The sequence below is a fragment of the Salmo trutta genome, chromosome 22 (assembly GCF_901001165.1).
Source record: "Salmo trutta chromosome 22, fSalTru1.1, whole genome shotgun sequence".
Lineage (NCBI taxonomy): Eukaryota > Metazoa > Chordata > Actinopteri > Salmoniformes > Salmonidae > Salmo > Salmo trutta.
This window is the reverse complement of record NC_042978.1, coordinates 34232117-34259619: the sequence shown is the minus strand read 5'-3', so window position 1 is coordinate 34259619 and position 27503 is coordinate 34232117. Positions and strand designations below refer to the sequence as shown.

Sequence of the window (27503 nt, the reverse complement as noted above, 5' to 3'; positions counted from 1 at the left end):
TCCCCAAGGGGAATGACAACTGATATGATATGACACCTATGAGAACCACAGACCACAGTGTCTCAAATGGCTTCCTATGTTTTTTATTGAACCTTTATTTAACTAGGCATGTCAGTTAAGAACAAATACTTATTTACAATGACGGCCTACCTTGGCCAAACCCAGACGTCGCTGGGCCAATTGTGTGCCGCCCTATGGGACTCCCAATCACAGCTGGATGTGATTAAAGCCTGGATTTGAACCAGGGACTGTAGTGAAGCCTCTTGCACTGAGATGCAGTGCCTTAGACCGCTGCGCCACAGTGCACTACTTTTGACCAGAACCACAAAAGCTGAAAGACCCAACATACTGCTTTAAATAAAATATAATCTATGATTGAGAAACCAATGACTGACAAACATAAACCTGTGAAGCAAAACCAATGAACAAAAACCTATAAACAGAAAGTCAGATATATACAAAAATATCCTCTCCACATTATGGCTGTGAGTGCAAAGAGCTCTCACTGTTGTTTGCACTTTGCTGTGGGACTCTTTGGACTCTTGGGACTCTTGGGAGTAGATTCTTTCTTGGAGCCCATCCTGAATTTGTTACGGAAAGATGAAGCCAATGGCTTTGGGGCCTGTTCTGACCCACCAGCCGTCCCTGCGGCCTCACCTGTTGCCTCACCTAATGTCTCACCTGCAGCCTCCACTACTGTATCATCCACTGCTGCACCTGCCACTGCATTTATAGCCTCACCTGTCTCAACAGCAATCTCACCTGTAGCCTCTGGTGTTGAAGAGGTCACCTCTAGCTCCTCGGCCAATTCTTCGCTAGGGGACTCAACCTCTTCTGTAGCTACTGTGGACTCTGTTTGTTGGTCAGCACTAGCCTTTACTTCCTCAACTGTCTCCACAGCAGACTCCATCTCCTCTCCTACTACATTCTCACTATCGTCTACTTCTACTCTTAGTGTTTTGATTTCAGCGATTTGGCGAGAGGTGACCAGACTCTCTCCCACCTCGTCATCCTCTTCTTCAGATTCCTCTACATCACCTGTAGCCTTTAGGGCTGAACAAACTGCTTCTTCTGCCACTAGTTCAACAGACTCCACCTCACCCTCCACAGTCACTAAGTCTGCGCCTCCAGATAAATCTTGATCAACAGAAACTTGGCTCTCCCTAACAACAGTGCCCTCTTCTATCAATCCATCACCTGACGTTGGCATCAGGCCTGTAGTAAACCAGCTTGGTATGTCCTCTATGTTCTCTGAGTCTCGTGTTTCAGTCTCTTCTGATGTCTCTATGTCCTGATCTACCTCTGTGTACTCCTGTTCTGGTGCTGACTCATCAAATGCTTCAATCTGTACCACAGAGGTGTCCTCCTCTGTCGCCAGGGAAGACTCCACCTCTCCCGCCACCTTTCCCTCCAGCTCTCCCTCCATCTCTTCCACCTCTCCCTCCACCTCTCCCTCCATATCTTCCTCCACCTCTCCCTCCACCTCCTCCTCTGTCACCTGGGAAGACTCCACCTCTTCCTCCACCTCTTCCTCCACCTCTCCCTCCACCTCTCCCGCCAGCTCTCCCGCCAGCTCTCCCTCCATCTCTTCCTCCACCTCTCCCTCCACCTCCTCCTCTGTCACCTGGGAAGACTCCACCTCTTCCTCCACCTCTTCCTCCACCTCTCCCTCCACCTCTCCCGCCAGCTCTCCCGCCAGCTCTCCCTCCATCTCTTCTTCCACCTCTCCCTCCACCTCCTCCTCTGTCACCTGGGAAGACTCCACCTCTTCCTCCACCTCTTCCTCCACCTCTCCCTCCACCTCTCCCGCCAGCTCTCCCGCCAGCTCTCCCTCCATCTCTTCCTCCACCTCTCCCTCCACCTCTCCCGCCAGCTCTCCCGCCAGCTCTCCCTCCATCTCTTCTTCCACCTCTCCCTCCACCTCCACCTTTTCCTCCTCTTCTCCCCCCATCTCTTCCTCCACTTCTTCCTCCATCTCTCCCTTCACCTCTCCTATCTGAGCACTCAGCGCTGCCTCCTCATCTCCCTGACTTCCCTCCTCCTGGACATCAGTGACGCTATGTGATATTGGCTGATTCTGCTGCAACTCTGACACCAATTCCTCCTCAGGACTACCCTCTTCTTCTTGGCCATCAAGTGCACTGTAAGCTGCTATGAGCAATTCTGATTTTAAGAAAACTTCTTCAGGTGCCTTCCCCTCCTCTTTCTGATTATCTGTTAGGCTATCTACTGTGAGCACATCTAACTGAAGCTGTGACATAATTTCCGCCTCAGCTGTACCCTCCTCCTGGCTATTAGTGATGTCATCAACTGTGACCTGATCTTGCTGTGCTTCTGATACCATCATCTCTTCTGTCTCAGTAATACCCTTCTCTAGTTGACCGTTAGTGACTGGATCCACCGTCAGCTCAACTTCCTGCGATTCTGAAACCACTTCCTCCTCCAGAGTCAGTTCTGTTGATTCTTCCTCGGTTTGCTGACCTGTACCAAATAAATCTAGAATGTCTTCTTCCTCTGCTGGCTGATCTGTACCAACTAGATGTATAATGTCTTCTTCCTCGGCTGACTGATCTGTACCAACTAGATCTATAAAGTCTTCATCCTCGGTTGGCTGATCTGTACCAACTAAATCTATAATGTCTGATTCGGACATGGAGGCTTCTTCTGAGGAGGCCTCGACTACCATGGACACATCCTCATCGGACAGCTGGTCCTCAGAGTCAACTAGGCCTTCTTCATCGAGAGCTCCAGAGACTTCATTTAATTGAGTTGATGCATCTTCCTCTGTTGGATGGCTTGACTCAATGGATTGGTCTGTTAGTTTGTGTTCCAGTGACTCAGATGGCTCAACCTGTTCTGTTGATGGCTCTGAGGCCAAAGCTAAAGTTACGGGTTCTTCCTCAGTCGCAGCTGTTTCTTTTGTCTGTTCTAAAGGCTCCTCCTCCTCCTCCTCGTTCTCTTCCTCCTGCTGTTCCTCTTCTTCGTCCTCCTCCTCTTCCTCTTCCTCCTCCTCTATTTGCTCACCTGATTCACTATGGCCCTCAAACACCAGTTTCCTCTCAATCTCTGCCACTGACTCAAATGACTCTGGTATTTCAACAGTAACCCGAGTTGGTTGAGATTCACCTGTTGGCGCTGCCCCCTTCCTCTGTTCACAGCGACCCCCTGGGGGGCTCTGTGGCACCCACATTGGGAGTTCCTGCGATCCTATAACTATCTGCCCTACCCTCCCTGGCCCCATTCCAGCCAGCCCAACCCCAATAGGCCCACCCCCAACCTGCCTCACCCTTGTAAAGGTGTGTCCTGGCATAACGCCATACACACCTCCACCACCCCCACCCACACCCTGGGCTGCCAGGCCTAAAACCCCCTGAGGGGGAGCAGCCTCCTTCATCAGGAACGCACCCCTGGGCAAACTGCCCTGAGAAGGTACACCTGGGACCCCAGACCCCACCTGTGGCTCTCCACTTACATTAACCTGCCTTTCCATGTAAACATAATTACCATCAGGGCTGTGCCCCACTACAGACAGACCACCCAGGCCACCTCTGGGTAGGGAGCCTTGGATCCACCCAGGACTTCTGGGACTACCCAGCCCCAGCATGGTGGGGCTTCCTGGGCTACTGGGACTGATGGGGCTAGTGGAGGTCTCTGATATAACCCTGTTGCCTTGGATGACAAGGCCTCCCAGACTTCCCATGCTTCCAGACACAGGGGGACTGTTGAGCACTACAATACGCTTTAGATTGGTAGTAGAGGCGCCATCAGCCAGTACATACTGTATGGGTTGCATCAGGGGCTGCACCACGGGCTGCATGGTGGTGTAGTACATAGGCTGTTGCTGCAGCAGAATCGTCTGGGTAGGGGGCGGTGGGAAAGTGGCGGACTGACTGTTAGAGAAGTTACTAACCCCAGTGGCAGGGGGACTGGTGGGAGGTGTTTGGGAGATATTGACTCTGCTGGTGCTGGTGGACGATTGGTTGATATTGACATTTCTAACGGAAGATTTGGTGATGTTGACATTGCTGGCGGTGACGATGCTCTCTCTTTTGATTTCAGGGTGTTTTGGCTCTAAGATGCGCTCCACCATTCTGGGTTTGGGTTGAGGTTTGGGGTGAGGTTTTGGAGGAGAGCAGATGTCAGCCAGGGTCTTGAACTTTGGCCCCAGGTCATTGAGGAACTGGAGGTCGTTGTCAGATTCCAGGAGGCTGCAGCATCCCACCGAGCCCACAGGAGAGCCCTGGCCCTCGTAGTCATACACCAACTGACTGTCTTTCAGTGGAGGGTTCTGAGATGCACATGCCACTTTCTGCATGAGGGGATAAGATAGACTCATTTGACATACCGTGTGCCTTTTTTGTGATCAGAACTTAGATTGTACATTGTACATGCTCGAGACCTAATGTTGTATATGTTGGGGACCTAAATCAAATGTGGTCATAAGACATTTTCAACAGTTTCTGCATTATTGAAATACAGTATTTTCCCTCATAACAAAGATGTTCAACCATTTACCTGTGAGTAGTAGCCATCCAGGAAAGCACATGGGAGTGCCATGTCCTCATAGTTGTCTTGTTTGACATGTGAGGTGTGTGTGGCGTATCTGGAATGCATGGTGCTGCTTCCCAGCCCCATATTAGCCTCAACGCCTCCACCATTCTGGAGTCCATAGGTGTAGTCCATCTCCATACCCATGGGCCTGTAGCTCTGCTCCCGACGCAGTGTATGCATGTCCTCACTGGAGACCCCACTGCTCTGACGTATATTGTTTGTAGTATTATGTGAGGATTTTGTGGCGATGTTTGCTGGCTGAATTGATTCTGTTCCTAGTGCAGCCCTTCCATCAGTTACGGTCGTAGGAATACTGAGTAGGGGCACCTCCTACACAACAAAACAAAAAACAAATAGACAATCAAACCGACATGTTGATACATCTCAAATAACCACAGGAATGCAACACAATCTTAAAATAACGTATTTTACGTACAATAAAAGTTTGTGGACATTCATTGAAATTAGTGGATTTGGCTATTTCAGCCACACCCGTTGCTGACAGGTGTATACAATCAAGCACACAACCATGCAATCTCAATAGACAAGAATTGGCAGTAGAAAAGCCTGTACTGAAGAGCTCAGCATAGGATGCCACCTCAGTTCATCATATTTCTGCCCTGCTAGAGTTGTAAAGGCTGTTATTGTGAAATGGAAACGTCTAGGAACAACAATGACTCAACCGCGAAGTGGTAGACCACACAAGCTCACAGAACAGGACCGCTGAGTGTTGAAATGCATAGCGTGTAAAAACATTTTTGACACTCATTACCGAGTTCCAAACTGCCTCTGGAAGCAGTCCGACAGATGAATCTGGGTTTGGTGGATGTCAGGAGAACGTGCCAACTGTAAAGTTTGGTGGAGGAGGAATAATTTGGGGCTGTTTTCATGGTTCGGGCTATGCCCCTAGTTCCAGTGAAGGGAAATCTTAACGCTACAGCATACAATTACTGTACATTCTAGACGATTCCTTGCTTCCAACTTTGTGGAAACAGTTTGGGGAAGGCCCTTTCCTGTTCAGCATGACAATGCCCCTGTGCACAAAGCGAGGTCCATACAGAAATGGTTTGTCAAGATCGGTGTGGAAGAACTTGACTTGCCTGCACAGAGCCTGGACCTAAACTCCATCGAACACCTTTGGGATGAATTAGAAAGCTGACTGCGAGCCAGGTCTAATCGCCCAACATCAGTGCCCGACCTCACTAATGCTTGTGGCTGAATGGGAGCAAGTCCCCTCAGCAATGTTCCAACATCTAGTGGAAAGCCTTCCTAGAAGAGTGGAGGCTGTTATAGCAGCAAAGGGGGAACCAACTCCATGTTAATGACCATGATTTTGGAATGAGATGTTTGACGAGCAGTGTATATAGTGGCCATATAGTGTATTAACGTAAAAGCATTGAATATGTATGTCACATACAGTATGTTGATGTTTGTAATTGTGAATATTTTACATATAAAAGCTATACCTCTTATAACTGACATATAAACTGACAAAATAGTTACAATGTCAATATGGGAACTTGAAGAAGGCATCACCTTATCCTCTCCCTTTCCCTCAGTGTGGTAGGATATGAGGTATTCCTTGGCATCGAACGGCAGGTCAGTGAACTGGTCAGCGAAGGCTCCTCTACACTGACAGAACAGCAGCAGCAGAGGTACCACTGCAAACACAGAGACAAGGAGACACACTTCAGGGTGAGTATGAATGTGTTTGTGCGCACGTGTTGTATCTATGTGAACTGATGTGTATTCCTAATAAACTTGTGTGTGTGTGAAATATGAGTGTCTTTAGCATAGCCCAACTCACGTAGCAGAACACAGCTGGCTAAGATGAGCAGTCCGATGGCGGGGGTACCAATTTTGGCATCGGTGGTCTTTTGGCGTAAACTGATAGTCCTGGAGCCACAGTCTTCTCCCTCCAAACAGGTACATACCTCCACCTTGAACATCTGTGGCTCTGGGCAGGACAGGCCCTGCTCGTCTGCTACCGCCACCCTCACCTCATACTCACCCGGCCACAACGCCTCAGTAGATCGCAAGACAGCCGTCGTGCCTAGGATATGGAGGGATGTTGGGAGAGAGAGAGAAACAGAGAGAGATACTATGAATCCCCATGAATATGGATGAAATGTTTGAATGCATCATTACAGTGCAAATTAACTTAATTTATGTTGTTAAACTCTTACTTTTATGTAATTTGTTTTAATATAATTTTGGGGTTGAGGGGTTTGAGTGCTAGTGCAAACAGTTAAGGGGGCAGAAACATCATTGTCTAGTTCCTCTTCCTAGTGAGAAACAGTTAGACAATGGACAGTGTATACAGTGCCTTCAGAAAGTATTCATACCCTTGACTTATTCCACATTTTGTGTCACAGCTTGAATTCAAAATGGATTAAAACATTTTTTTCCACCAATCTACACACAATACCCTATATCAACAAAGTGAAAACATGTTTTTAAAATGGATTTAAATGAAATACAGATATCTCATTTACATAAGTATTCACAACCCTGAGTCAATACATGTTAGAATCACCTTTTGGCAGCGATTACCACTGTGAGACTTTCTGGGTAAGTCTCTCAGAGCTTTGTACACCTGGAACGCACAATATTTGCCCATTGTTCCTTTCAAAGTTCTTCAAGCTCTGTCAAATTGGTTGTTGACAGCGGTGGAAAAAGTACTCAGTTGTCACACTTGAGTAAAAGTAAACATACCTTAATAGAAAATGACTCAAGTAATAGTGAAAGTCACCTAGTAAAATACTACTTGAGTAAAAGTCTAAAAGTATTTGGTTTGAAATATACTTAAGTATCAAAAGTATACTTAAGTATCAAAAGTAAATGTAATTGCTAAAATATACTTATTCCTTATTTTAAGCCAACCAGATGGCACAGTTTTATTTTATTTATTTATTTTATAAATAGCCATAGATTTTTATGCAGATTGAAGTCAAAACTGTAACTCGGCCACTCAGGAACATTCACTGTCTTCTTGGTAAGCAACTCCAATGTAGATTTGGCCTTGTGTTTTAAGTTATTGTCCTGCTGAAAGGTGAGTTCATCTCCCAGTGTATGGAAAGTGGAAAGCCGACTGAACCAGATTTCCCTCTAGGATTTTGCCTGTGCTTAGCTCTATTCCGTTTCTTTTTTATCCTGAAAAAAGTCCCTAATGATTACAAGAATACCCATAACATGATGCAACCAACACTATGCTTGAAAATATGGAGAGTGGTACTCAGTAATATGTTGTATTGGATTTGCCAAACATAAAACTTTGTATTCAGGACAAAAATGGAATTGCTATACCACATTTTTTGCAGTATTACTTTAGTGCCTTGTTGCAAACAGGATGCATGTTTTGGAATATTTTTATTCTATATTCTGTATTTTTATTATTTTCACTCTGAAAATTAGGTTAGTATTGTGGAGGAACTACAATGTTGTTGATCCATCCTGAGTTTTTTTCTATCACAGCCATTAAACTCTGTAAATGTTTCAAAGTCACTATTGGCCTCATGGTGAAATCCCTGAGCGGTTTCCTTCCTCTCTGTAAGGAAGGATGCCTGCATCTTTATAGTGACTGGGTGTATTGATTCACTATCCAAAGTGTAATTATTAACTTCACCATGCTCAAAGGGATATTCAATGTCTGCTTTTTATTTTTAACCATCTACTAATTGGTTCCCTTCTTTGCGAGGCATTGGATAACCTCCCTGGTCTTTGTGGTTGAATCTGTGTTTGAAATTCACTGCTTGACTGAGGGACCTTACAGTTAATTGTATATGTGTGGTGCAGAGATGAGATAGTCATTCAAAAATAGTGTTAAACACTATTATTGCACATGGAGTGAGTCCATGCAATTTATTATGTCACTTATTAAACACATTTTTACCCCTGAACTTATTTAGGCTTACCATAACAAATTGGTTGAGTACTTATTGACTCAATACATTTCAGCTTTAAATGTTTAATTTGTTTGTACAAATTTTGAAAAACATAATTCCACTTTGACATTATGGGGTACTGTATTGTGTGTAGGCCAGTGACCAAAAAATGTCAATTTAATCCATTTTTAAATTTAGGCTGTAACACCAAAAAATGTGGAAAAGTCCAGGGGTGTGAATACTTTCTGAAAGCACTGTAAATGTTCCTGTACTGTTCTTACCATTGATGTGTTCTATTTCCCATTTGCCACGTGTCCCCTCAGCCACCACGGTGAAGGTGAACGGAGCTCCATTGGGCGAGACATCCTCGTCGAACGCAGTGGCGTTGACCGTATGTTTGCCCGAGCACACGCTCTCATAGGTAGTAGCCAGCATGGGGCAGTGGTCGTTGGAGTCTTGGACCTGGATGGCTATGGTGCCCGTGGCTGTCTTAGAGGGCATATCTGTAAAACAATAGATGTTTTCATAGTCAAACTCATATAGACCACAGTTTCAGGCATACTAATGACAAGTCTTATAATGCATTGTAACTGGATCATATTGCATTATACTGTACCTTTCAGCATTGAGTGAAGTGTTACCGCAGGGACAGTACTTTGGCTTGATACACTCTTAAAAATAATGGTTCCAAAAGGGTTATTTGGCTGTCCCTATAGGAGAGCCCTTTTTGGTTCCAAGAACAACGCTTTTGGGTTCCATGTTAAACCCTCTGTGGAAAGGATTCTGCACTGTTCTAGATATCACCTTTTGTGTAGCTCTGGGACCTTCATTTTAGTTTACAGTGCCTTCAGAAAGTATTCACATCCCTTTACTTTTTCCACATTTTGTTGTGTTACAAAGTGGGATCAAAATGGATTTAATTGTCATGTTTTGTCGATAATCTACATAAAATACTCTGTAATGTCAGTGGAAGAAAAATTCTAACATTTGTAAAAGATAAATGAAAAATAAAACACTATACTGTATCTTGATTAGATAAGTATTGAACCCCCTGAGTCAATACATGCAGAAATGTTTTGGTACCCTTCCCCAGATCTGTGCCTCGACACAATCCTGTCTCGGAGCTCTATGGACAATTCCTTTGACCTCATGGCTTGGTTTATGCTCTGACATGCACTGTCAACTGTTGAAACGCATATAGACTGGTGTGTGTCTTTCCAAATCATGTCCAATCAATTTACTATACCACAGGTGGACTCCAATTAAGTTGTAGAAACATCTCAAGGATGATCAATGGAAACAAGATGCACCTGAGCTCAATTTCGAGTCTCATAGAAAAGGGTGTATTTACTTATGTAAATAGGGTATTTCTGTTTTTTATTTTAATACATTTGAAAAAAAATCTAAAAACCTCTTTGCTTTGTCATTATCGGGTATTGTGAGTAAATTGCTGAGGATTTTTTAACATTTTATTTCATCCATTTTAGAATAAGGCTGAAATGTAACAAAATGTGGAAAAAGTCAAGGGGTCTGAATACTTTACAAAGGCACTGTATCTATCAATTTTTATTTTCTGGATAAACTCTGATTAGTTTTCAGTTCTGATGGATAGACGTGTTGCTTCATGCTGTTGTTTTTGACAGGCATCACTCCATCGTCATCACATTTGATTCCCTTAGTTGAGCAATGAGCCTACACCCTGAATAGTTAAGCTGTTTAAAAGGACCTGTCTCTGCTGTGCTTTTTCCAAGATGAATTATCTCCGGCAAATATTTCCACCCGCTCTCATAAACATTGAATTTGTTAAGGGAAGATGAAAGTTGAGCAACACACCCAGCTGTTTTAGATTAGAAATTCAGTGGCAAGGCGGGGACCAACAGCACAAGACAAGAAGATAATTTTGAATTATGAGAAGTATTTATGACAGTTACTGTTGAGGCTAATTTCTAACAGGCTAACTTTCATATTAATGTAGAAGAATGAAGAAGAAGGAAGAAGATGATAGTCAGTATTTTAGTCAATTTCTGTATTAAGCCCTAGCTAGACGCTAAAGTATCTTACAGTACCTTGGGTAATGACGAGTATCTTGGCAAAGTATGTCCCATTCACCAAGAACTTAGACTCTCGATCTGGCGTCTTGATAAGTCTTATCTCAGCTGTCTTGTCATCGATGGTCACCCAGTTGTCTGGGTCATAGGCTTTGGCATACCTGGAAAATGCAGTAAGGAATATGGATTTATATGAAGAAGACAACATACAGATGCATTAAGAGTCTGAATATGTCACTAACTCTTGGGTGATTCCTAATGAAACAAGAACAAAAAATAACATTATTTTGGATTTTCACCACTAAATTATTTTAGGCTAACAGTCCTTTGGAGAAAGGATTGTTGACAGATATTTGACATTTGTATCTTAAAGTGTAAATAATTAATTGAAGTTGGAATATTTGTAAAAATACACTGTAATGTTTAATCTGTACATGCTACTGTACAAAGCAAAAGTTGGTGTCATATGAAACTTTACCGCTTGCTCTGTAATTGTGTAGTGATTATTATTATTTGACCATGCTGGTCATTTATGAACATTTTAACATCTTGACCATGTTCTGTTATAATATCCACCCGGCACAGCCAGAAGAGGGCTGGCCACCCCTCATAGCCTGGTTCCTCTCTAGGTTTCTTCCTAGGTTTTTGGCCTTTCTAGGGAGTTTTTCCTAGGGAGTTTTTCCTAGCCACCGTGCTTCTTTCACATGCATTGCTTGCTGTTTGGGGTTTTAGGCTGGGTTTCTGTACAGCACTTTGAGATATCAGCTGATGTACGAAGGGCTATATAAATAAATTTGATTTGATTTGATTTAATTTGATTTCCAAATTACTACTACAGGTAGCCTGTAGTGGTTAGAACGTTGGGCCAGTAACCCGGAAGGTTGCTGGATCGAAGGCCGCTGGGCAGGTAGCCTAGTGGTTAGAGTGAACCGGAAGGTTGCTGGATCAAATCCCCGAGCTGACAAGGTAAAAATCTGTCGTTGTGCCCCTGAATAAGGCAGTTAACCCACTGTTCCCTGGTAGGCCGTCATTGTAAAAAATAATTTGTTCTTAACTGACTTGCCTAGTTAAATAAAGGTTAAATTAAAAAAGATACACATTTAAAAACAATTCCTACACACATTTATGAATATTGACAAATATTAACATCAATATTGAAAATATACAATTTTTTATTTGGAAAATGTGTCAATATATTGTTGAACATAATATAATCTACAGGCATATCAAAGTGGGATCTCTGCTATTTTTAGTGTTATGACCCAATTTGTAAGCATTACTGACAGAATGAACGTGAAAAGGATTACAAATGGTTGCCCTTTGCTAGTTATTTGCAGGATGTGCAATGATACAAGTAAAAGGAGGGATGTGATTGGGTACACTGTCTACTATGCCTACTTTGCCAATTTCTCTGTTTAAAATGGGCCATAACGTTAAAACTAACAGTGATCCCACTCTGGAACTGTCACGTCCTGACCAGTAAAAGGGGTTATTTGTCACTATAGTATGGTCAGGGGGTGTTTGTTTTGTGTGTTTTGGTGTTTTTGATTCGTGTTCTATGTTTTCTATATCTATGGTTAAATCTAGTTTTCTATTTCTATGTTGGTTTTTGGGCATGACCTCCAATTAGAGGCAGCTGGTTGTTGTTATCTCTAATTGGAGGCCATATTTAGTTGATGTTGTTTCACTTGTGTTTTGTGGGTGGTTATTTTCTGTATAGCCTGGGAGCCTTATGGAACTGTTTTTCGTCGTTTGTTTATTTTTGTTTAAGTGTTTTCTTTAAATAAATTAAGATGAGCAATTTACCCGCTGCGCCTTGGTCGACTCATTACGACGCCTATGACAGGAACTTTGATATGCCTCTAGAGTATTATGTTAAACAATGTATAGAAACATTTGCCAAATCAAAATTTTATATTTTCAATATTCTTAAATGTATGTAAGAAATGTGTAATTGAAATCAAAATACTACACCAACTTTAGCTTTGTAGCACCTACAACATGGAGTTTCAAAGAGGCCTGGGTAAAGCTGAAATGTCACAAAATGTCATATTCAAATTTAAATTAATTATTTCTCAGTTATGCTTTAAGATGAAAATGTCAAATATATGTCAACAATCTTTCCTCCAAAGGACCCGTCTATGGATTACATTTAGTGAAAATCCTCAAAAACATGGTATTTTTTTGTTTTACTTTTGTGATCAAATTACTGTTGATCACCAGACTGATAATTTAACCAATTTCTGGTCGTTTCCTTGGTCAACCCACTAACCTGACGTCCTCAGCAGGCTCCCCTGTATCTCCGTCCACAGCAGGGTACGAGGCGATCACTCCATCCTTCGGCATTTTGTTGGGATCCTCAGAGACAAGCACAGGCTTGGTGCTGGGCTTAAATGCTGGACCTTCCGGCATGTTGTTAACTGCGATCGAAATCGGGTAGTTCTTCCCCCCTTTAGGTTTTGGCTTTGGTTTCGGCTTCCCATTGGGATCAGGCTTAACCCCAGGCCCAACTCCTGGTTTAACCCCAGCCCCAACACCTACCCCGGGCCCAGCTCCAGCATCTACATTCACATCCACTCCTGCATTCACCCCCACATCTCCCCCAACATCTACACCAACACCCACTCCTACATCAACACCAGCTCCAACCCCTGCCCCAGCTCCAGCTCCAGCTCCCGGCCCTCCCCCCTCCCCAGCATTAACATCCACATCCATCGCTACAGCACCCCCTACAACAAAAGGAGCTACGTTCTCAATGACTATTCCAAGTTCTAATTTCTGGACTTCCTCGAAATCTACTGCCTGTGGGTTTGAGATGAGGAAAAAATATAGTAAACTCTTAGACATACTGCATCAATAGGCATCTACAGAACTGAGTTTGACAACTCAAACCATATGTAAAAATACAGTCAGATAACATAAGCTCAAAATGTCCAAACAACATTGAGTGAGGTCTCAGAGTCTGGTCATACCTTGATCAGCTTCAGAATGCCTTCGTTGGTGTCTTGGTCCGTCTCGATGGAGAAGAGTCCGTCCTCGTTGCCTTGGGTGATGTGAAAGACGGCCCGCCAGTTATCTGTGTGTTCTAGATCTCTGTCCACTGTTTTGATCCTCATCACAATGACATCAGCAATGTTCTCGTCAACTTTCCCTGCATACTGACAGAACAATGGCAGGGATCAGCCTCAACAAATATACATACAGTATGTTTCTGCCATAGGTAACAGGCTGAGTTCCCTTTATTATTTAATCCCCCACGTTACAATGGTACAGTACAAATATAAATGACAAGCTATAGTTTGACATCTGATTGTGCTAGCTGAATGGTGGCCAGATACAGTCCTATAGAAAGTCTACACCCAGTTGAACTTTTTTCACATTTTGTTGCGTTACAAAGTGGGATTTAAATATATTTAATTGTAATTTTTTGTCATTGATCTAAACAAAATACTCCGTAATGTCAAACTGAAAATAAAATTGTAATGTAATCGCTGCCAATGGTGTTTCTATCATGTATTGACTCATTGTGGTGAATACTTAGGTAATCAAAATATATTAGTTTTATTTTACATTAATCTAAAAAATATATTACATTTTTCTTCCACTATTGACATGTATTTTGTGTAGATTGTTAACAAAAAAATACAAATAAATCCATTTTAATTCCACTTTGTAACGCAACAAAATATTTTTAGAAGTTCAAGGGGGTGTAGACTTTCTACAGGCACTGTATGTATTTGAAGGATAACCTCAGTAAAATTAGATAAAATGTATTACAAATATTTGTTATTCATCATTAATATCATTCCAAGATTGTGACCCACTGGCATGGAAAACACAGCATGTAAAAAAATGTCAGGAAAGGTTGAAACCTAGGCTGTATCTTTTACCTGCCCCTTCTCCAGTGTGGGGACGTTGTCATTGATGTCCAGGACCTTTATTTCCACAGTTCCTGTTCCCGTGTTGCCTCCAGCTGCCCCGCCCAAATCTGTCCCTTGGACGATTATAGTGTACGAATCATGAGTCTAGAAAAGATAAAGCAAAGAGACTTTCATATACTGGTATTTCACATCAGACCTTGGTTCACTTCATATTTTAGCTGCTTTTGATTGAGCTTGCCTGGTGTACACTTGACACTTCTGGCTACCAAATAGTCTGAAAATACCATACAGACCACAGGTGGTTTATGACACCTTAATTAGGGAGAACGGGCTCGTGATAATGACTGGAGTGTCATCAGTTGAATGGTATCAAATACATCAAACACATGGTTTCCAGATGCCATTCCATTGCTCCGTTCTGGCCATTATTATGAGCCGTTCTCCCCTCAGCAGCCTCCACTGATACAGACAGTTTGTAGGGCTGTCAAGGCCTCATCAAGTGTACCTCTCTGTCCAGTGTGGCATCCTTGACGAAGAGTTTCCCTGTATTCTCATCGATGGTGAACATGGCTCCGGACCCTGCTGGTTTCTGGCTGACGATCTTGTAATGGATCTTAGAGTTGATGCTCCCCTCCTGATCGTCATCTTTCCCAATGATCTGCATGATTTCTGTGCCTGATGTTTCACAGGGCAGGGGGCAATGGGAGAGGACAATGTGAGACATATTATTCCAAAGGCAAGAGGCAGCCTTGATATGTGTTTCTGGATTTGTTAAACACTGTGTGGTACATCAGATGATGTCCAATCTGATTGTACAGCACCAACGAGAAGAGGGTATCTGTCTTATATGAGGGCATTTGGCGACAGGTAGTCTAGCAGTTTGAGTGTTGGGCTAGTAACTGAAAGGTTGCTGGTTCAAATACCCGAGCCGACAAGGTGTAAAATATGTCAATGTGCTCTTGAGCAAGGCACTTAACTCTAATCTTCTCCAGGGGTGCTGTACTACTATGGCTGACCCTGTAAAACAACACATTTCACTGCACTTATCAGGTGTATGTGACAATTAAAAAAATGTCATGTACCTGCTTTGCTGGACTCTGCGATGGACCCAGAGTGCAGCTCAAAGTAAGGTGAGTTATCGTTCAGATCAATGACATGAATCTGCAGAGGAATATTTGCTTCCGCCAAGGTCCCGTTTCTGTACCTGGCCACTCCAGTCAACTGGGACAGGGGGAAAATAATACAAAATATATATATGGGTTATATATGGGTTTCAGTTACATATTAACAAACACCTTATAAGCTGCAGTCATAACTGCCATGTAATTCTTATAGATGACAACTTCATAACGTCAAGGAGACTCACGTTGTACATGGGACATTTCTCCCGATCCAGGATGCCAGTGATGCGTACAAAGCCATTCTCGGGGTTGACAATAAAGAGGTTAAAGGGGGGTTTGTCAGCCCCCTTCCCTGCCAGGTAATACTCCACCTTTGCCTCTTTGTCCTTATCAGAGCGGATCTGAACAAACAAATTACATTCAAACATAAGGAAACCGAGACAAAGGGATAATCATACCTGAATATAACTTGTGGAGTTCCTCAATGATCCATACATTTAAAAAGGTACATTAATGATGTTCTGTTTCTAATATGGCCTGATGTCTTAAAAACATGTTTGTTACATGCCTAAATTAATTATTGCTAATGACATGTATTTCGTCAGTATAGTTGTTTATCATGGGTTAAAATTCCATAGAACTCAAACCACTTCTGCCAGGATGGAGTGACTCACGATTAAGGATTATGCCCAACTGCTTATTTGCATCCAAATAAGCATCACAACAATCAACCTCTATGTCTCTCTAGATGAAACAGGCTGGTAACCGTAATCTCTGACTCCTTTTCTCACATGAACCAAGTGAACATAATGCCCAGACTTATACCCATCATCCTTGCCTGCCAAAGCCATTGGTTAGAAACCTGTTCCTGGTTTCATTCCTCCAAGCGTTTAGTTTCTCATGCCATCCACAGAACAGACCTGAGTTTTAAATAGTGGTTGTGTTCCTTCAAATACTTATTTAATTGAGCCTGCCTGGGGTGCCAGATGGGTGAGGTGGGTTTGCACTTTTGGGACTATTAAAATGATTCCATTGTGCCAGCCAGGAAAGCTCAATCAAGTACAGCTAAAAACAATAAGAAATGTGCTGGGGCGAACAGTGGCGCTGTTTCACTTTATGCGGATTTCAGCTTATTTCAGTAGTCATTATGATTAGTCAGGTTTTGCTTGGTGTCTTAGTTTAGCAGACCTTGGCAATGTATTCTCTTTGTGTGTAGTCTGTATTCTCGTAGATTTTGGCAGGAGGCAGGATCCATTCTCTCTTCTGTCTCCTGAGATTCTTTCTTCGCATCTCTGCTTCTGCGTCAGCACTGATAACCTGGAATATCAAAAGAGCACATTCAGAGTTACAGGTAATCTTATACAGTTAACGTCTGTGTACACTACAAAAAAAGAAGAGTTGATTCAACATACAATTGTAAGGCAACCAGCTCCAATAGCATTGTGAGTTTGCTGAACATTTTGGACAATATAGCTGAACCAACATACGTTCTCAAGTTAAATTGTATGTTCATTCAACTTTGAATTTTAGATAAGAGTGAACATACAAGTCAACTTTAGAATTTATTCCACCTTATTTGCATATTTCACAGTGTAAAATCAAACTCTTTATGACAATACATTACATATATCATGTGACCTTTCTTTGAGGGCCTAGTTTTACACCCTAGCGCAGTGGTCTGTTTACAGGCTGCATTAAGCCTGCAGGTACTGATGTTATGTTTGATACCGGAGCTCCGAGGCATGTGTTGCAAAATGTGAGATCCCACTGATTTCGCAGTGGTTCTGGTGCTTTCATCAATTCCAAACTGCTTTCAAACACCGACCTCTACTGGACACAGTACTTACAAATACACTATATAGAAATATATGTGGACACCCCTTCAAATTAGTGGATAAGGTTATTCAGCCACACTCGTTGCTGACAAGTGTATAAAATCGAGCACACTGCCATGCAATCTTCATAGACAAACATTGACAGTAGAATGGCCTTACTAAAGAGCTCCATTACTTTCAATGTGGCACCGTCATAGGATGCTACCTTTCCAACAAGTCAGTTTGTCAAATGTCTGCCCTGCTAGAGCTGCCCCGGTCAACTGTAAGTGCTGTTATTGTGAAGTGGAAACGTCTAGGAGCCAAAAAATTAGTTTGTCCTCGGTTGTAACACTCACTATCGAGTTCCAAACTACCTCTGGAAGCAATGTCAGCACAATAACTGTTTGTTGCTATGGAAGAACTTGACTGGCCTGAACAGAGCCCTGACATCAACCCCTTCAAACACCTTTAGGATGATTGGAACACTGACTATGAGCCAGGCCTAATCGTCCAACATCAGTGCCCGACCTAACTAATGCTTTTGTTGCTAAATGAAAGCATTTTCCAACATCTAGTGGAAAGCCTTCCCAGAAGACTGGAGGCTTTTATAGCAGCAAAGGGGGGACCAACTCCATGTTAATGACCATGATTTTGGAATGAGATGTTCGACGAGCAGGTGTTCACATATTTTTGGTTGTGTAGTTAGGATGTTGGACATGTAGTTTCACCTGACTGATAGCTTAGCAGGTAAAGTATGGAACTATGGAACATTCAGGGTATGAGGTTTGAATCATGTTAAAGGCACAATATTTAGAAAATTGTTTTATGTTGTTCAAATAATGAACTGTAGTGAATGGGCGGAGAAGCACAGGGCAAAGTTCTATATCCCAATTAAATTCAATTCCAAAAAATGATAGGCTATTATAGACTGGAAATAAATATTGTTTCATGCATTTGCCTATTTTCATATATTATAAGAGTTCTGATTTTCTCCATATAGGAATCCCCCTTATTATAAATAATGTAGAGTCCCTTATATTTTAAAAAGTCTCAAGCTGGCTATATGATAACACTGGTAATAAGTCAGTTGTTGTAGCCTATTAATTGTGAGGCACATCAGAGCCTAAATCATAATAATATAACTCGTTTTTTTGTTTCACTGGACTGATGGTCATGTCTCAGCTGAAGGATGGAGATCGTGCGAGTAGAAGTAGAGAAGCGTGTTTCATGATTTCTAAAAGTGTTGAATAAAAACGCTGTTGTAGTGCTGATCATTGTCTTTAAGGCCCTCAATTAGATCAATGCAATCAGTGATTGATATAAAGGGGGACTGAAGGCCCTTCATGGCAAAACCACTGATGTCAAATAACTTGGCAAACGCTCCAACACCCTCTTATATACCCGATCTCTTGAAAAAATTGAACAGTGAGCTTTGTTTGGCCATTTTACTTGTTTTTTTGTTAACCAAGTTGACTAGTGAGTCTTAGTTAGCTTGCTAACGGTGAGAAGCCTACACAGTGTAGCCTAGTCTACACAGCGATAGGTACTGTTTACTGCACATGGTATCAGTGCGAAGTGACACATGCCAGAACGTGCCCATTACTTTGAAAGTAATAAGCTCCTTGTATAATATTTTTTTTTTTACAATTTCCTTTTAGTCCCCCCGGTAAATAATCAAGCATAATTCAAATTCATTATATAGGCTTACATTAAATAAAATCTAGTGCTGTACATAAGATGTACATAAGATGTCCTTGAGTGTCCTGAAAGGCATCTGCCAAATAAAATGTATTATTATAATGGTCAATACTGTATATATCCCTTTCGTTTTCCCACCCCCTCCCTACTGCTTGCTATGAATTCCAGCTGATGGTGTATGCATGTTTAGGCCAGTGCTTGATTTGGACTGAAATACAGTAGGTGCCGATACTCATTTTGGGTATCATATTTAAGTGCAGGAACTCTCAGTTCTTTTGAGCTAATATTCTATTCGTAGGTTGCACCTCCGTCACATCATACCATTGTTATGAACGTTCTCAAGCCCTCTATCGGCGGCACCATAGTGGTGCCCTAAAGTGGTGATAAACCCAGTCATTCTGGACAGAGGCTGACTACTGTTTAGTCTAAATTAAATTATAGTGCCTGGAAATACGGTGACGTTGCTAAAGTAGTCAAATATTTAGTAGGAAACAACTTTGCCAGCATTATCATGTCGTCAAATGTAGTTTAGATAGATGGCAATGTTGTTTTTAGCCAGCAAAGTTCGTCAGAAATAGCTAACAATGCTAATGTTAGTTAGCTAAAATCCGGTGGCCTCCCCTCAATTTTAGCTAGATAGTTAACGTTATACTGCATCTACAGTTATTCTGGTGACAACAACACTTTTTGCCTCCTTTTGAATGTCATTGTATTTCCAAGCCACAGTAAAGCAGTTTTGATTAAATCTTTATCAGCGCTCATTGACGATGCATTGAGTAGAATGCTCCGTTGGCCATCAGTCCAAAACGTACGTTCAAAACAATATTGTGACTTAACATGCAACTCATGAAAATTAGGTGCAGGAACAAAAGCAGAAGAACATACATTTGTAATTTTACTCAACAAGCTTGATCAAAAAAGCTACATGTCTTGTACTTCTGAAGTCCACCCAACTCGCTGATTAAGAAATTGGTTAAGTTGGCATTTTTTGTAGCCTCACATTATGTAGTTTTGTGTTTACTTCAGTGGTCCTCAACGTGCAAAAGAGCATCTCATTTCAAATTGTTATGCAATTATGCCTTCTTATAAACTAGAACCTCAGCTATACACCCTATACAATTTAGTGCAGAAGAACTCCAATGAAGGCATCCTGCCCTGAATAGTGCATAATATCATGCCGCACTGAGTGAACAAAACATTAGGAACACCTGCTCTTTCCTTGATATAGACTGACCAGGAGAAAGCTAGGATCCCTTATTGATGTCCTACTGGCTATGTCACCCATATGTAATGCACTATATTTCATATACAGTAGAACACCTGCAGAGAATCCTGAATTATGGGATATCTATGGTGTCACCACTGTTCCATACCTTCCCGGGGAGTTATGGAGACAGACACTGGTTAAATAAAATAAAAAACCTACTGCAAAGGCCAATTGTTCAACAGAGTGAGCAGCTGTTTCTTTGGCAACCACCATCCACTTACTTGTACATTATGTACTCAGAATATACACTGTTGTTATACAACAGGTTATCTGACTAGTTTCCCACAAGGAGTAGAAAATAGAACACCATAACCTTTACTTCTCTGCAACATAGGAATGAGCTTGACAACATTCTTCAAGGAAAATGTTCGCCCATTGTTGTCTTCGTCGATTTCATTTGATTATAGGGCTTCCTCAGGCAGTTTTACTAAGCCTTTGGTAACACTTTATTTTACGGTACTGTTTCCACTGATATTTAAGTCGTAGGAAAGTGTGTGTTGTCAATAATAAGTACTTCCTTAAACGTACAATCATTCAACTCAATTGGTTATCACCTACACTTTAATACCAAACACTGCATAGTGAGGATTTTTTATGAATCCCAAAGAATCGAACAAGTGAGCCATATGTTATTGTTGTATGATAAGTACTGATGTGATGTCCACGTAAACATCTGGAATGTTTTGTTCTGAAAATGAAAGTGCAACTTTGTCATCCTCTTACAATGACTAGACAAGAAACATTTAGAGAGAGTGAGAGAGAGAGAAAGAGCCAGGGAGAGAAATAGAGAAAGAGAACGTCAGAGAAAGGGAGAGAGAGGGAAATATGGAGGGAGAGAGAGCAAGAGAGGGAGAGAGAACAAGAGAGAGATGGAAATAGAAAGGGAGGGAGAGAGAGAGTACGAGAGAGGGAGGGAGAGGGAAATATGGAGGGCGGGAGAGAGAGAACGAGAGAGAGAGAGAGAACAAGAGAGAGATGGAGAGAGAGAACAAAAGAGATGGAGAGTGAGAACAAGAGAGAACAAGATAGAGATGGAAATAGGGAGGGAGAGAGAACAAGAAAGAGAGGGAAATAAAGAGGGAGAGAGAGATAGAGAGAAGAAGAGAGGGAGTGGGAATAGAGAGAGAGAGACAGGGAGAGAAGAAGAGAAAGAGAACATGAGAGAGAGAGCCCGGCTAGCAAAGTGGATCTGGGCCGATTCCGGCTGAGAGTCGGGGCACTCGGCTGAGAGTCAGCCTCGGCCAACGTCATGGGGCCCGAGTCTAGGCCGCTGTCATTTGCCCAAGTCTAGGCCGTCTTCGACAGTATTACTTATGGCTTGGATTTGGGGATTGAGCTCGGGCCGATTCCGGTGTGAGATATCTGGGCCAAAAGTATTACTTGTGGCTTGGGCCGATTGGGGCTACTCTCTGGCAGATGATTGCACAGGCTACTTTATATAACTAACATTTCATTATTTATTTATTTTTCCATATTTTCTCATTGTTTCTGTAATCAAAAAATACAATTAACATTTAAATTAAATTCTTTAAGAGTCCTGTTTTAAGTAGTATTTTAGTATTTCGATACTTTGTGCAAGGCAACTGATAAGCATTAAAAACTTTGTGGATGGAGCCTCTCAAGTGGCGCAGCGGTCTAAGACACTGCATCGCAGTGAAAACTGCCCTGCTACAGATGCTGGTTCGAGACCTGTGTCGACTGGGAGACTCATGAGGCAACGTACAATTGGCTCAGCGTCGCCCGACTTAGGGGATAGTTTGGCCGGCTGGAATGTCCTTGTCCCATCGCGCTGTAGCAACTCCTGTGGCTGACCAGGTGCATGCACGCTGACACGGTCACCAGGTGTATGGTGTTTCCTCCGACACAAAATGTTTTTTTTGTGGATGGATATAATTTGTATGTATAAAATGTATAATAGTACTATTTAAAATGACTAAATCGCGGAATTTTGTAATCATTAATTGAAATTTGCATCGGGGCCCTTCTGGGGGATTCAGGTAAGATGCCGGCAAAGTCGGTTGAATTCCGGTAGACGGAAACGGACCGATGTACTTGGGCCGATTCTGGGCAGTCATTCATTTTGATTTTGTGCCAAGTCCGACACCCGATTCCGGACCAATTTAATCAGTTCCGGAGGGCCGCTTCTGAGCCAATTCCTCATTGCTAGCTGGGAGAGGTTTGAGAGAGAGAGAGAGAAAGATAACATGAGAAAGAGACAGAGAGAGCGGATGAGAGAGGGAAATTGAGTGAGATAGAGAGAAAGAGAGAGCGAGAGAGAGACTGTTTGCACAGAAATAAGGCGGACTATGGATACAGATGGGTTGCGTCTGTTTTCTGTCTGATCAGATAAAGATGTACTCTCATCCATCATCCATCACACCATATACAAAAGATGTGATAGGTCCACACTCAAAAAGATATTGCATAAAGCTTACTTTCTTTTTAAATTTAGTTTTTTGTTTTCACTGCATCAGGCATAGTGTACACAGACATTTCGGTTTTGCAGCCTTCTTCAGTGTGTAGGTACAAAACCTTGTATATAGGTAGACCAGAGATGCCACATCCCTGATTGTCAGATGAGTGGCAACCCCAATTAGAAGCACCTGCTGCTCATCGGTTGATCACCTGTGTTCCCTACAAATGCTGCTTTGAATTAAAAAGATTTGTACCTGCACACTGAAAAAGTCTGCAATGCTTAAACATCTGTGTATGCTATCCCTGATGCAGTGAAAAAAAATATTAAGTAAGCTTTATGTTACATCTTTTTGAGTGTGGACCGATTAGACATTTCGTTTGTCTGAATTTGTGAGTTTTACACACCAGCCAAGCTTCTGGGAGAGCACAAAGGTCCCCTTTTGATTGTATGGCAGGGTTCCCCAACTGGCGGTCAGCGGGCTGAAATTGCCCCTTGGGTGATTTTATTTACCCCCCCCCCAAGTTTTCTTAGCAAATTGTTTTCATATTTTTATTGTTGGACTGTAAAAACACCAGATTTTTTCAAATGTATTTTGGAAATCTGTATCAAGTATTCCCACGCATAATAGAGAGATGTTATCGTATACAAATGTAAGCAAGGTTTGAAATGATTATGTTTAGTGAAATATTATATCTGTTTGGGCTCCTTGCAGTCAATTTGCAGACCTTCTGCTTAATATTTTTTTTTTTGCCAGTGGCTGAATCTAGTTGATGATTCCTAGTGTATGGTATGTAGCCTATAGCCTATAAGCTGTGTTTGAACATGTGCATAATGCATGTCCTGGATTGTGGCCTGTCTCCCTTTCTAGAGAGGAACATTTTGTCCCCTATAGCGTCCACACCTCTCTGTTAGCTGGGGAGAAAGTTAGAGCGTCGATCACAGCGGTTTATTGCTTGATGGAAATAGATCTGTCTTTTCCTGCCTGCCTTTACATTTTTATTTTGTACAAAGCAAATGACAATCATACTGTATGTTTTCAACCTGAGGCACAGTACATGGTGTTGCAATGAGGCGGCAGGTAGCCTAGGGGTTATTAAGAGCATTGGGCCAGTAACTGGAAGGACGCTAGTTTGAATCCCTGACCCAGTAAATTGGAAAAATCTGTAGTTCTGCCCTTGAGCAAGGCATTTAACCTCCAACAACTGCTACCCAGGAGCCAATGATGTTGATTAAGGAGGCCCCCCGCACCTCTCTGCTTCAGAGGGGTTGGGTTAAATGTGGAAGACGCATTTCGTTTGTGTCACGTCCTGACCGGTAAAGGGGTCTTTTGTCATTGTAGTATGGTCAGGGCGTGGCAGGGGGTGTTTGTTTTGTGTGTTTTGGGGTTGTTGGTCTAGGGGATTTTGGTTCTAGTTTTCATTTTCTATGTTCCGTTTTCCAGGTTTGGCCGAGTGTGGTTTCCAATCATAGGCAGGTGTCTTTCGTTGTCTCTGATTGGAAGCCATACTTAGGCAGCCTGTTTTCCTTTGGGTTTTGTGGGTGGTTATTTTCCGTTATAGTCTGTGAACCTTACGGAACTGTTTGTTGTCATTTGTTTTTCTTTGTTTACGTGTTCTCTTTAAATAAACAAGTAAGAATGAGCACTATACCTGCTGCGCCTTGGTCTGTCCTTAACGACGCATGTGACAGTTTGAGTGTATTCAGTTGTGCAACTGACTAGGTATCCCCTTTCCCAACAAGTGTGTGTGTGTTCTGTTGATTTTTAGTGACCTATATTATTTGCATTGCATGTCAAACAAAAGTATCTCTGTTGGAAGTACTTTACAGGTATGTGAATGAGCGGTTGCATTTTTCAGCTTCTCCCTCTCTCTCTGTTTTGGATTGTGCTGTTCCTGGAATGGGTTAAGGACGGTTGAGAGGCACCTGGAACAAGTTATGATTTTAATTGTGCCCATGGGGCTTTTTCTTGCATTTAATTTTTTTGGTTTGTTTTACCTTACCTGTATACACTGAGTGTACAAAACATTAGGAACACTTGCTCTTTCCATGGCATAAACTGGCCAGGTGAATCCAGATGAGCGCTATGATCCCTTACTGATGTCCCACTGGCTATGTCAGCCATATGTAAATGCACTATATTTCATATAGAACACCTGCAGAGAGTCCTGAATTATGGGATCTCTACGGTGTCACCACTGTGTTCCATACCTTCCTGGGGTTATGGAACACATAACCCCTTCCCGGGGTTATGGAGACAGACACTGTGTACCTACTGCAAAGGCTGATGTTTCAACAGAGTGAGCTGCTGTTTCTTTGCAACTACCATCCACTTACTTGTACATTATCTACTCAGACTATACACTGAACCCCTCAGGTCATGTTGTTATACAACAGGTTATCTGACAAGGTCACCTGTTAAATCCACGTCAATCAGTGTAGATGAAGGGGAGGTGACAAATTAAAGAAGGATGTTTAAGCCTAGAGACAACTGAGATATGGAAGGGCACACCGGTTTGAGTGTGTCAAGAGCTGCAACGCTTCTGGGTTTTTATCCCTCAACAGTTTCCTGTGTGTATCAAGAATGGTCCGCCACCCAAAGGACATCCAGCCAACTTCACACAATTGTGGAAAGCATTGGAGTCAACATGGGCCAGCATGCCTGTGGAACGCTTTCGAAACATTGTAGAGTCCATGCCCGACAAATTGAGGCTGTTCTGAGGGCAAAGGGGGGTGCAACTCAATATTAGGAAGGTGTTCCTAATGTTTTGTACACTCAGTGTAAACAGCACTTATAAGATTACAATGGCTAATGGGTTAAGGCAACAATAAAGACCAAGATGCAAAAATGACCAAAGTAAAATACCACTTAGCCTCTTTATGACTCACAACTCACAGCACGGACTAGAAGAATGAAACCACACTGAAGAATCATGCATAGTATATTGTTTCACTGCATAAATCACTCATAATGATGATCATTATGCTTGTCTGCATGGAATGAATGGGCTTCTGCAAGAATTTGTTTGTCAACATAATTGCACAAGCAACTTTGGAATTAGAAAAAGAGAATGTTCTCTGACACTAATTTCTTACAGCTATAGAGCAGGGATCATCAACTACATTCAGCCGCGGGACTATTTTTTCTTGAGCGGATGGTTGGGAGGGCCGGAACATAATTACAAATTATTTCTAGACTGCAAATTGACCGCAAGAAGCCCAAACAGATATAATGTTTGACTAAAACATAATCATTTTTAACCTTGCTTACATTTGTTTACAATAACGTGTCTTTATTATGTGTGAGAATACTTGGGAATAGATTTCTTAAATTAAAATCAATTGGAGCTGATTTCCTGATGTTTTCAGTCTTTTGTGTCACAAAAAATTGTTTCCTTTAGTATTTTTTTTTTAAGATTGGGGGGCCAAATAAAAACACCCACGCCACCAGTTGGGGAACCCTGCTAAAGAGGCATCAACAGTGTTTAAAGTTGTGCTTCCAGCTTTGTGGCACAAGAGCAAATAGGTGTTTTTATAAAGCACATTTAATAAGGCACATGCCTAATTAAGACTAATACAAGATAGCAGATTGCAATCAAATTACCTAACCTGAAGCATAAAATATCTACTTGCAACAACAGGCTCTCCTTCAACATTTTATATTGACATTTCAATATAAATGATAATATTTCAAGAAAGCGCCAGGGGTACTCACCAGTGCCACGATCAGCAGAAGCAGCAGGCAGACTCCTGCATGCCTGACCCTAGCCCTAGCCATGACAGTGTTATAGAGTCTGCACCATACAGACAGTTAATGTACAGTACAGTCCCCCTCTCTCTTTAGTCTTACTCTCTCCCTCAGAATGTAGAATTTAGGCTTGAGAATTCATGAGGCGGGTGTTAAATATGAGGGGAGGGAGGTGTCTTATGTATTTTCTCCTCAGGGACGATGGACACCTACAGCATGTCTTATGTCAACAACCATTACCCCCCCACCACACCTCCCCCTCCCCCCATCCCGACCACACCCCTCTCTGCCACACCCTCCCATATCCACCCTCGCTCTCTCTTTTTTCTCTCTCTCCTTTCATTCTCCCTCACTCTCTCTCTATTAGTTGACTCCCCTTACCCCTTCTCCCCCTCTCTTCCTCTGGGTGAATATTTTTGAAAGGTGTGTTCCTGTGTGGTGCTGACACAGGGAACTGGCAGGTTGGTATACTTTATAGTACCTTCCAGCCAGGGCGGTCGCAGTAACACTGTTAAACTGGCTCTGCCTGTCTTAGGTTGTGACCCAGATGGCACCTTATTCCCTATATAGTGCATTACTTTTGATCAGAGCCGTATGGGCACTGGTCATAAGTAGTGCACTACATAGGAAGAAAGGTGCACTTTGTGACACAGACTCACTCTCAGTTGATAAAACATCAACAAAGGAAAACAGAGTCATCAACGTCAGCTTATCTGATAAGCCAGCTGTGAATTACAGCTTGGCTCAGTCCCAAATTGCACCCTATTTCCTATAAAGTGCTCTACTTTTGATGGACCCTGGTCAAAAGTAGTACACTATATAGGGAATAGTTTGCCATTTAGGACACATACCTGTCTTGGGTCTGATGGGATTGTTGTGTAAAAACCAGTGAGAATTAGTGGAGCATTATTTGCAACATGTGTGGAATTATTCAAACCCTAGTACCATATGAAAAAAAACTTGGTCGCTAAGCACGTATGACTGCTTATAATGTTAAGAGGGAAAGTTATTTTGGGGGTAAATATTTTGAAATAGGTGTAGAAACTGCTGTGGTCCGAGTCGTCCCGTACTAGGACTA

The 27503-nt window shown here is 42.3% G+C and overlaps 1 protein-coding gene across 1 annotated transcript; it reads right to left on the bottom strand.

Moving 5' to 3' along the window:
- Window positions 1-502: 502 nt before the first annotated feature.
- Window positions 503-26615, bottom strand: LOC115157893 (uncharacterized). Its single transcript, XM_029706231.1, has 15 exons — window positions 26393-26615; window positions 16674-16802; window positions 15731-15886; window positions 15447-15585; window positions 14870-15039; window positions 14374-14508; window positions 13456-13641; window positions 12756-13285; window positions 10502-10644; window positions 8717-8938; window positions 6359-6604; window positions 6088-6212; window positions 4516-4881; window positions 1922-4309; window positions 503-1345 (listed from the first exon to the last, which is right to left on the bottom strand). The coding sequence occupies exons 1-15, from the start codon at window positions 26453-26455 to the stop codon at window positions 503-505; spliced, it is 5841 nt and encodes a 1946-aa protein (XP_029562091.1). The 5' UTR covers window positions 26456-26615.
- Between the last annotated feature and the right edge of the window lie 888 nt (window positions 26616-27503).